The sequence below is a fragment of the Sinohyriopsis cumingii genome, chromosome 10 (assembly GCF_028554795.1).
Source record: "Sinohyriopsis cumingii isolate HCF-2022 chromosome 10, ASM2855479v2, whole genome shotgun sequence".
In the NCBI taxonomy this organism is placed as follows: domain Eukaryota; kingdom Metazoa; phylum Mollusca; class Bivalvia; order Unionida; family Unionidae; genus Sinohyriopsis; species Sinohyriopsis cumingii.
Genome location: NC_142970.1, coordinates 51,606,622 through 51,618,931, shown reverse-complemented (window position 1 = coordinate 51,618,931; position 12,310 = coordinate 51,606,622). Strand labels below are relative to the sequence as shown.

Sequence of the window (12,310 nt, the reverse complement as noted above, 5' to 3'; positions counted from 1 at the left end):
ATTTATATATATATATATATATATATATATATATATATATATATATATATATATATACACACTCTGTAAACAAAAGATTGATGAAATGATGGGCAAATTGATGGATTATTGATGGGTTACATTTCTATATTGCATGTAAGCTTACTTATGGGGTAATTAAGCAATTACCTGATAAACAGCATCAGCATCTGAATTGTTGACAAGATCCACTGGCCTTGTTGCTACCTCACCCACATCAATCTGCATGAAATTGATGACTTTGGCACTCAGCTGTACCGTGGGACCTGTACAATGTAAAACTGGGAAATTCAAAAATACAAAAATCACTTCATGCACAGAAAGACGTTTTTCAAACTGAAGCAAATACTCACCTGGACACAGAATTAGACAGACACAGCATTTGTATTATCAAGCCGATTCAATTTTATATCGATGATCTGTCATTCAATATAGATGTTGTATCCATAATTTTGTTTCACACATTCAGATTGGAACATTATAGTTGTCTCCACTGATGTCTAAGCATCAATATTCTTACATTCACCAATTCAAATTCTAATAAATCACAAAGTCTTTGAGATTCCATTCATACAGTATATCTATATATATTTTGAAAACATACCAGAGGGCATGTAATAAAGACAAAGCAAAACTGATGCTTTGTTATGAGTTGGGGTAAAGAACTCATTCGATACATATTATCTATATCTCTCCAACTAAAGACCTCAACTTATTCCTATGCAACATCAGACTCATATTACCAACACCAAAGTTTTATGTATATCCATAACGATTTCACATCCAGTTGAAGGCAGCACAAATCTAATGCTGTTCACTTGTAAAATGTTGAAGCATTGAATTGCTTTTAAACATATATAGGTGAGGGGGTAGGCAATCCAAAATCACTAAATCATGCATAGGTTGATATTTGGCTTGGTCTGGTACTTTGCAGCACATTGACACAAGTAATTGTTTTGTGTCAAGGCAACTGGAATAAAGTGCCCACCAACACAAGTGTTCTCCCCACCTCACCCCATATCAAAGATGTAAAATTGGTCTTAAATGCACACACACTCCCACCAGTCTTAAGTGCACACCCACTCCCACTATATTAGAGATGTAAAATTGGTCTTAAGTGCACATCCACTCCCACCATAACACAGATGTAAAATGGACCTTAAGTGTCCTCCTTTCCATCCATATAACAGAGAAAGAACTATGTAATATAAACAATGCAAAAATATATATAAGTCAATGTCTTACCTTTTGAACTTCCTATACACTTGACAACACTCTTGCTCACTGTGCCAATGGGAATTATACTGAAATAGTCAATGCTTGTTGTATCTACCGTGTTGGGTGTGTATGTCAGCTGAAAGAAAGAGATTACCTTTTCAATCATGGAATGAAAAATCAATACCATACATACTCACTTGTAAGCTGAGTCCAACTTCAAAACAACGCAGACCCTGAGCTGCTGTTCATAATGTGCTGGCACATTGTTTGTTCTACTGATTACTGATTACTTTTAACAAACTACAGAGACCCTGATCTGTATGTGTATTATGCAATGGCAGATATGGGTCTCTGCAGTTTGTATTTGAGCTTGATTTATAAACAAGTAGATATGGTAAATCAAGGCTCTAACATCAGTATTTATTTTGGATGGAATTTATGAAATGAGTTGAATAACTTCCGTCTTTTGTAAACTTGGGGTTATGGATCATATTTTTGAAGAAATAAAGTGAAATTTGAACTTGAGCTAGATTTGTTTTCACCATTAAGCCTAATACAGTCACAAATCTGGTTACAACCTATCTTGTCCTTTAAAGCTCCAATGCCGACATTTTTCATAAACTTCACCATTCTTCCAATCTAACTAAAGTTTGGAAGGAAAAAAATGATTTGTTTAAAAAATTACCTTACATGGTTCATAATGTGATAAAATGTCAACACTACCTAGTCTTAATGGCACCCAGTGATATGATGAGTATATTTCACAATTTATATTTAAATATATGACTTTCTGCATGTAATGGCAGCATTGGGGCTTTAAGGACACACGGTACTAATTATATGGAAGAACTGTGAACCAGTCTAGAAATGGGTGAAGAAATGATAGAGCATTTACAGGTTTGGTGGTCCATAATTGGTTAATAATGAAAATTAAAATTTTAGGAAAAATATCTTTTGAGAGCTTGTCCTATATGTAATGTAAAAAAATATTGACAAATTTCTACTGATACAATTTTAGCATTTTTACAGGCTTGACTCAGGAGTACTCAATACTGAAAGTAGCACCTGATTCATTTGGTGCAGAATCAATAACACATGTTTCATGCACATGTATGTAAACAAATTGCAGCGGGTCATATGGTGTTCTCCACACATAAGCTTGCACCAAGGTTAGATGTGCACGAAAAATTATAGGTGTCATTATCAGCACCCATAAATTTTAAGTTATTGAATTTTGAATATGACAGTGTTTCCATATGTTTACCATTGGAGTGGAATCAGTACCGTGAGTCCTTAAAGATTAATACCTGTAGTAGAAAGAAAGAAAATTTGTGACAGGTGAGTCTAGAGTGAGATCAATATCAAAATCCATGACAGGTGAATGGAAAACAGAGCAACAACAAAATTTGTGACAGGTGAAAGGGAGACAGATCAATGACAAAATATATGACACGTGAATAGCAGACAGATCAATGACAAAATATGTGACAGGTGACTAAGAGACAGATCAATGATAAAATCTGTGACAGGTGAATAGAAAACAGATCAATGACAAAATCTGTGACAGGTAAATGGGAGACAGATTAACAACAATACTATGCACACTCTCCAAAAATATTAAGGCTGGAGGGATACAAATTGTAAGACAATTCTAAAGCCGTTTATGAAATGACGATGTAAATGAAAATAAAACACTTACTGGTAATTTGAGAGAGCTCATAGGCTGTATAACTCCTTGCACTTTTGAACAGCTGAATACTGTGTCAATCCTGCTAACACCAGTAGGATGTTCAACTCTGAAGGGGACTCGTACCTAAAAGAGATAAGTTTTCATTATTTCATTTACCATTACTGTTAACCAGTAATATTTTAGTGTAAAAACATTTTCTATGACTCTAACAATCTGACAAAATTTAAGAATTAATGGCTGACTCAATATGTTCAGCACTCCCTCACAGTAAGGGCCTTCATTATAATACTGCTTCTATTATAAGGTGGATATGCTAATGAATCCCATTTCATTAGGTATTAGTTGCTGTTGTTGTTTTGGATTTAACACTATTTCTCAATGCAAATAAGCTATACATGGTGGCCAGTACCATTGACTCACAGGAAACTACTAGCAAAATTTTTCTCATACCGACATCGGGCAAGCACACGACTTGTATCCATGTGTACAATGATGATATGGCAGTGATCAGTGAAGGTGAGCGCTTTAGATCACTTGGCCACTTGAAGCACCATTATGTATTAGTAGAATTATGTATATTATGATACACTTCATTATAAGGATAAATATTCTATGGTTCCCAAGGAAAGTGTTAGGAGTATTCTATGGTTCCCATAGAAAGTGTTATAATGAGTGAGTATCTATCGTTCCCATTGAAAGTGTTATCATGAGGGAGTATATATTGCTCACATGAGAAGTGTTATGATGAGGAGTATATATGATTCAATGTAAAGTGTTATGTGGGAGTATATATGGATCCAACTGAAAGTGTTATAATGAGGAAGCATATATGGCTTCCATGTATAGTGTTATAATGAGGGAGTATGTATGCCTCTCATGAGCAGTGTTATAATGAGGGAGTATAAGCCTCCCACTGAAAGTGTTATAAAGAGTACATAAGGCATCCATGGAAAGTGTTACAACAAGGGGCTATCTACAGCTCCCATGGAAAGTGTTAAAATGAGTGAGTACTATGCTATCTTGCATCATGGTGTACATACAATGACTACAACTGAGGGCATAGGTAAAGTCATTCAATGTTTCTGTACACTAATTTAAGGCACATTTATAAAGAAATGTTTCTTTAAGATTACAGTTAAGTTAACAGCAAGATATCTTGCTGACATCACAAATTTTATTTCGTTTAATGTAATGTGAAATTATTTTCATAATTTAAGTCCCCTGTTGAATCTGTCAAATTTTTTTGCAGGTGAATATTTGGTAATTTACAGCATGCCTGGCACTGCATACAAATCCCAGATTTTTCACCATCATGAATAAATGTATATACAGCATACATACAAAATACATGCAGGCCTCTTAATCAGACGTATACGTAGAAAATGTCTGGGACTGATATTTTGACAGACTATAAAATTCCCAATTTGGATAATGGTAGTTTCAGTACATATTCACAGACTTAACAAATAAGTCTTTTAATTGAAGGCCCATCAATTTTTTTTTCAACCACACATTCAAGACAAGTGGTTTCAGAAAATTCACTTGTACCACATATATTTTCCCCTGTACCAAAATTTCAATTTCTTCCCTATATTCAACGAGAAGTATGCATTTCAATCCATATTAATAAAGAAGTATCATGTGATTATTTTTTCAAAGGGCTTATTATCAAAGGGCATGTATCCTTGTCAAGGTATATTATACTATTTTTTGGGGGGCCCCGAGTGGCAGAGTGGTTTAAAGCGCTCTCCGTTATGAATCATTGCCATCTCACCTCTGTCTGCGTGGGTTCAAGTCTAGGATTCGGCTAACATGGTATGTGAGAAAGCTTGTCAGTAGCTTCTCGTGGGTCAGTGGTTCTTCCCAAGGTTTTCCCGGGTTCTTCCTCCACCATTAATACTGGCTGCCATGCATAGCCTATCGTGTGCTGAAATATGGCGTTAAACCCCACAACAACAACAACAACTTATACTATTTTTCTCTCTGATATGATGGCATCAATACACTATTTCTAATACTCATATGGTGGTGTCAGTACTTCCATGAGCAAGAATGGAAAGGAATGTACTGGAATTCAGACCTTTTCCAACTTCTTCTCTTAAGACTTGATCAATTGACAGAACAAAGTATTCTGTCCTGAGAATGTACCTATATTCAGCACCCAATTAGTCTGGTTATTCTCTTTTTTTCAGAGTCAGTGAATTCAATTGGTGGATAATTAACAACCCAATGTGACTAAAAGAAAATTTGGTCTATTAGTTGTGTCATATTTGATAATTTTTGCTGCCATAGTTGTCTGGCTTATGCCTGCTTGGAGAAACAAGACACTAATGTGTCTTTCACTAATTTCACTGCATCATTACATTGTATTGCAATCAAATATCTTCTATAGGGTATCTGAGACTGACTGCAACTGCATCTGAAAGAACAAATGGGATTTCCATTGCTCATGAGCAGCTCAGAAGTTTTTCCACACCTTTCAACAGTTGTGTATTGCCTTAATTTGAAACGAGCATGCAATATCATGTTCACAACATACATGAACATTGAAGGATTTTACATCATACAAGCCCAGTCATATATATTTCAATTAACTTAATATTTTATGTGAAAAGAATCTTCAATTTGATTTACACTATACTGTAGAATGAATCTTATCATGGACTATCATTGAACTTTTGTTTTATGTAATTGGCAGAGAAAATTTGGTAAAATTTTACTGATTTGGCTTCAATAAATAAAACAGTAAAAAATGTAAAGACTGATTTATTTTCATGATTTTATTTGTAATGCTGAGAAAGTACAACATTATGTGTTATAATTTTCTTTCTTTTACTATTGTAATTTTATATTATCAAATTATGCATTTTGTTCTCCTTCCAATTTAGTACCATATAGCCATACAGACTATCTTGTGTTTATATAGGAGTACAACATTAATTCAACTAATCAATATATACAAACTATCCAAGGTCTCACTTACCACTGAGAGGTTGTGTAATTCCACCATCTTCTGTACTGAGGCCCCCACCTGTGTCTGTCCAAATGTGATGACAGCCTCCAAGTTATCTTTGGTCAGGGCGGTGGATGGTTGACCAGGTGTAGATACAAGGATATGAGGGTATTTACCTGAAATCAAACAACAATATTTCAGTTATAGATTGGCCTCAGAAATAAACTAGGCTTATTTTAAAAACAGCAATATCATTTGACTCTTGTGCAATAAGAAACATCCTTATGTAACCCTTAAAACACATGGACATCACAGCATACCTGGGCATTTTTTTGTCACTGATTTGTATCCTGCTATATCATGCAATATTAAGACAAATCTGAAGTAACATTATGTGTCATGAGAAAAACACGATTTTTGACTCCGAGTCCTGCCAATATGGTCATTTCTTGAAAAATATGATTTTCAATAATCTTCAGAAAAATAAAACAATTTTTACCATGAATATAAATTTAAAACTTAAAACACATGTAGTTTGAAAATACAGTAAACTAGTGTATGTGTGTGATTAAGATTTTTAATGTAGCTTCAAAAACAAATTCAGTCATATCGCTATCGCTATGATGTCTGTAGTATGGCAGTTTAGAGTGATATCCAGCACTGAGGCATCATGCCATAGACATGTAGCATGATGTCCCACCTAATCACATTATTCTGACACCAGGCTGACCAGTCCCTAACACTAACCTGTTAATGCTGAGCACCTAGCGAGGCAGCTGTGAAGTAAACTCCTGCTTAGAACCCATGTAAAACTATCTTTAGGGTAGGTAACATGACTGATTATCATGGAGTCATTTAAAAGAAAAGGCAGTCAAAAATAAGCAATCACCATTTAACTGGCAGTGAATCAGTAGGAATAATTCATGTGTCAGGTCCTTTGAAAGCTATTGAGGCAAAGCCCATTAGGCTAATTTGCATAGGCAAAGTACACAAAGTGGAACGACCCAATTCATCTGAGTTAGGTACAATCATAGAGATGTATGTTGAAGAATGGAAGTTACCACCCCTCAGGGCCTTCAATGAGAATGTTTAAGCCATCATTGTCAAAGACTGTTGGCAAGTTTGTGATTAGCAACAATATTTTTTTTTAAAGTCAGATTTAAGTCCATATATAAAATGCAAAACACGATTATCTCAATAGTTGGATTAGTGTACAAATGAGAGTGATGTTTTCAGACAAAATGTCGAAATACAGGCATGATTTCCGAAAAGATAAGATATCCATAAAACAAGCAAAGGACAACAAAACTAAATTTCAGAACTCCTGGAAGGATTCTGACCTTTTTAACATGTTGAGGCACAACAGGAAGGGGAAGCATTTTATTTTGTACATACTACAAACACTGTATCTATATTGGTCATTCAGGAGTGTACAACTCCGATCAACACAGCAACACCATCCAGCTTGATTGTTACTTTTTCACAGAAATAATCCCAAAAGATCTTTGGGAAAGTCTGAACATTGGTTCCATGCAGTCTCAAATGAGTGACAAGAGGAATACAAATTACATTTGTTATTGTCTTTGGCCCCGTGTCCCAAACTATTTACAGCAGCAATTACTGCATATAATTAAGAAAATATTCCATATCAATGAATTTTAAAGACAGAAACTAAGAATAGTCTGTTTAATTTAATGTCTGTGCAGTTATGTTTCTGTGAGTGTGGGCATGTGTGTGATGATATTATTGGACAAAACCAAGTCTACCAACTATTTTTCAGTTTGTACATATATCAAATACTTCAGACAAAACTGATGTTATTTTCTTTTTAATCAAATTTAAATTTCCAGTAATTTTCTATAGGCTTATTTGAAAAGAAAATTTAATGTCAATTCAACAAAATCATCTTTTTCAGTCAGTCTGAACGCCCCTTGGGACCTCAAAAGAAAAACACTTTTGAGCCTCCAAACCCACCAGACAACACTTTCTGGGAATATAACAAGTATTCATCAAGGTGCTGTAATTGTAGTTACTAATAGTGCAGATAGTGTTGTTGTTGTTTTGGGATTACTAATATTTTATATAGTATTCTTTGTTTTGGGTTAAAAATGTTGTGTAAAAAGTTTTATTGTTGTTTTGTGGGGTTACTAATATTGTTTATCATGTTTTTGTTTTGTTGTTTTGTGTTGCTAATATTATATAATGTGTAAAATTATGATTGAGATAAGAAAGCTTAAGCTGTCCAGTGCTGCAAATAATCTAACTGCTAGTCAGGTATACCTTAAACTTGTTCAAATAAGTGTAATGTAGACATATACACTTAGTATAAGAATTTTTACAAATTACTGTAAATTTACCGAACAGTTCTAAAACTGGTAAAACTAAAACTATTATAATTTTTTACACGCAGCATAGCAAATGATATCCGTATCTGTTTCTTGTTGTTCACATCAGCATCTTGAAACATGGCTAAAGTTACCAAATTTATTTGTGAATGAATGATTTCAACATAATTCATATTGACTTATAGCACAACACCATTCATTCAATATGTGATGAATAAAGCTGGTCTTTGTACATGTAATCTGCCATGTTTGTCCTGAGTTCTGGAAGAGGCAATTTTTGATTCTGCAAAGAAATCTAATGGAGGAAACTACATTATGGCTGTATACAGCTGAATAGGAAAGCTGACCACTCCGTAATAAACAAATCAACTCTTCCACAGGTTATGGTGGCATTGAAAACTTTGACATAAACAGACCACCCTGTTTTAACATGTAATGAGTTGCAAGTGTTATGCTGTTTGTCAATACAAATGGTGTTGAAATAGTTTGTACTGTGCCTAGTGAATTAGGCTATTTTATGAACATTTAATGATAAAATTTACCAAGCTACAGACATGGGTATCATTCCTGATGCTATGTGGATTGAACTATAGCATATGACTATCAGTGAAGATGAACATACAGTAAAATCAAGACTTGAAACTTAGATATCTTTCATGAGTCACACATGGTTTGCCATATATTAATGTTTGCCATAGCATGAGGGAATATTTTCAACCTGAGGGTATAGCCAAAGTGTTTAAAATCATTTGTGGGTCTCCAGTAAATGTTTGCACATAGCCAACCATGTATGATTATTATTTGAACATGGTCATTAACTCATTGCCCATGGGAAAATCTTGTCCTTTTTGCCTGCAATAGAAGTACAAAAAACATTTCTGTGCTTACTTCTAAAAGGATCCAAACACAGCTATTTCTGATCTTCATTTAACTAGATTATTAGGTGTATAAAAGATGTTTTTTATTGGCTTTTTGGGCTGCATATATGAACAAGGATCAAAATTGGTCTTTGAGGGGAGGGTCAAAATGGAACCATGACTTTTGTGTCTTAGACCCATCTTACTGCAAATCTGAAACCTATCCAACATTGTGCAATGGTTATCTGTCTGTTTGCAGTTCAGACTGGTCTGGTTTAGCTCTATGGCCAAAAAAGTCTACAATCCAAGCACAAACTGAATATCCAAAAAAAAATCAGGTCTAAGAAATTGGGGGGGGGGGGGGTGGCTGTAATTTTTCATGTAAGAATAAAGTCTATATTATTTTATATAATGATATAACTACATCTTTCCCCTTTTAAGCAATACCACCACCCACTTTGGTGTATCATAAATGATGCTGATGTTATAGAACTTAGGAGTGTACTTTTCAACAACAACAACAACCCAACAACCCCTCAACACTCCCAAAACACCCCCAAACCCGACCCACCCATGCACCCAAAAATAAGTCTCTCCGCACCATTGATATAACCATTAGGTTACTTAAGTCTTAAATTTTTGTTTTAATGGTAAGTCACTAGACAGCCTGATTAGACATTGTGACTTGCCCTGTATTCTGCCTTATTTGAGTTAAAACATCCTACTGCCCCTCTAACATGAAAATCACATACTGGACAAATTTCTGCCAAAACACCACATGCCATGTCCATCTTGCCATACCGTTACCTGAAACTCATATGAGACTGCCCTGGAGCAGGCATAAGCAAAATAAAATCTGTAATCATGCAGCATGCAAACTTTCCATATTTTAATCCAGCTTGTGTCACAAATACACACATGCTGAACCAGTTAAAACGCACCTAATCATATAAGAATGTATTGCAATCTATGAAATGTCAATGGTTATATTTTGCATAATGCAATTTATTATTTATTTCAGATTATTTACCAACTCCATAAAGTACGGTAGTCTCTGACAATGAGCCATCTGTTCCATATTTACATAACGCATCTGCTTCATACACTGTGGCAGCCTGAAAATTAGATTTAGTGTTTTAATAGTATGGTTCAAGATCTAGTTCTGAAAGAAAAACATGTGTTCGATAGCCTCCAAGGAGTGATTATGGCAGGAAAATAATTGATCACATGGCCTCATGAACATGATGCTCCCTTAACCTAACTCAGATTTTTCATTTGTTAAAGTGTAAAATACAACGACTGCATCATATCATGGTGTCCCAAAAGTCTGCAATGTTTAGCAGAGTGCAATTCAATCCCTGATTAAACAAAAGCAATTTTCAGAACATTCAGTGAGAAAGCAACAAAAAATGTGATAAATAGAATTTTATATTAAAATTCTGAACTCATTTGGACTGAAATGTTTTAAACTAGTCAATTTCTTGCTGTTACTTGCCAAAGCACACATATGCCCTCGCTCACTGACTATAGTATGATACAAGTGAACAATTTTGGTAAACTGCAATGAAATTCCTACATTTGCTAACATGAAGACTGTAATTGCATTTGATTAATGGTGACACAAAACATATACAATGTGCCAAGGTTAAAATATATAAATAGTTGAACCAATTTCATAAATTTATGTCATCTGCAATGAGCAATCATGTGAGATCTATATCACATAATAATCTACATCAATATTATAAATGAAATGAGCACTCATGTGAGATCTATATCTCACATTAGTCTACATCAATATTATAAATGAAACAAACACTCATGTGAGATCTATATCTCACAATAATCTACATCAATATTATAAAAGAAATAAGCACTCATGTGAGACCTATATCTCACATTAATCTACATCAATATTAATTTCATTCTTAATGCGATCTGAAGCGAACAAATTAACATGCAGCCAGTTATCGTAATAAGGTTATCATTACTGTATATGCTCACTTACACGTTCGGTCCAACCACACACAGCACAGACCCAGATCTGCTGATCATGAGCAGGCAGATCTTGATCTCTACACAATTTGTCAGGAGTAGTAAATAGAGCAAGCAAAATAGGCTCTGATCTGCTAATGTAGTATGCTGTCTGTGTTGTTTCAAGTCATACTCAATTTATAAGCAGGTGTATACAATATATGTAACTCCACACCAAACAGTCCAAAAATCACAAAGTTCAACTAATAAGAATTATTGCTGTTTATATATATCCTTGGGACAGATCTTATAATATGAATACAGGCATTTACAAAAATTACATAATTTGATGTATAATTATCTTAAATAATTACTCAGAAGATGATATGCAGAAAATAGGATTCTATATATGCATCATATCATGCTGTATTCATGGTGTTATACTTGCATTTTACTTAGTTTAAACCATATTTATTTGAAAAACTTTGTAAAATGCAACTATAAACATATGATTTTGGGGATTCAGTAGATATCATAAGCTTATTTGCACTGTCTCCCCAACAGTAACCAAAAATATAACTGTTACATCAGTGATCTCGATGCCGATATAAATAGTTATAGAGAAAATATGCATAAATGTACATACAAAGAATAACAATGAATAAAAAGTAACTAATTGCATTTCAAATGGTTTGACTTCTGACCATAATCAGCCATTAAAAATATTAACCAGCTGTGCTTCCCAAATTTCTTTTTTTACATTGTATTCCTTTGTATGCATCATTTTACATCAAAATTAGAAATTTATCTTTTCAAAATTTATACAGATTGTCTTATTTCGTTGTCATATATCTGCTGGAAAAAATTGCAAAAAAACCTACTGTCGGCTTGAAGATGGCCTTGAAGGTGTATGATTCACTTTCTTTCAAACTGACAGATACTGGTTCTACAGAGAATGGCTGAAGAACTTCCCAGTGAATATCTGTCACCAAATCTCTGAAAGGAAAATAACATTCATGCCAGACATGCATTTTGTGGTGTCACTGGATAAGACAAAAAACAAAAACAAAAACGTTCTCAACATGAGAGAAATGTTCTTGACACAAGAACAAAAAAAGATCTTGACACAAGAACAATGTTGTGACATGAGGATTATGTTCTTGACAGGAGACCAATATTCTTGTGGTTTTTCTCACCCTAACTTCAAGAACATTGTTTGAAAACTGACAAGAACTTCATTTTCAGGTTTAAAATT

At 34.2% G+C, this 12,310-nt stretch overlaps 1 protein-coding gene across 1 annotated transcript in view; it reads right to left on the bottom strand.

Moving 5' to 3' along the window:
- LOC149790148 (cilia- and flagella-associated protein 65-like) overlaps window positions 1-12,310 on the bottom strand; it is a 104,786-nt gene that overhangs the window by 76,746 nt on the left and 15,730 nt on the right. Inside the window, exons 5-10 of the mRNA XM_089972135.1 lie at window positions 11,937-12,051; window positions 10,112-10,196; window positions 5,910-6,055; window positions 2,936-3,049; window positions 1,264-1,372; window positions 169-284 (exon numbers count right to left, since the gene is read on the bottom strand). Coding sequence (XP_089828261.1) covers window positions 169-284; window positions 1,264-1,372; window positions 2,936-3,049; window positions 5,910-6,055; window positions 10,112-10,196; window positions 11,937-12,051 — 685 coding nt within the window. The remainder of the gene's footprint in view (window positions 1-168; window positions 285-1,263; window positions 1,373-2,935; window positions 3,050-5,909; window positions 6,056-10,111; window positions 10,197-11,936; window positions 12,052-12,310) is intronic.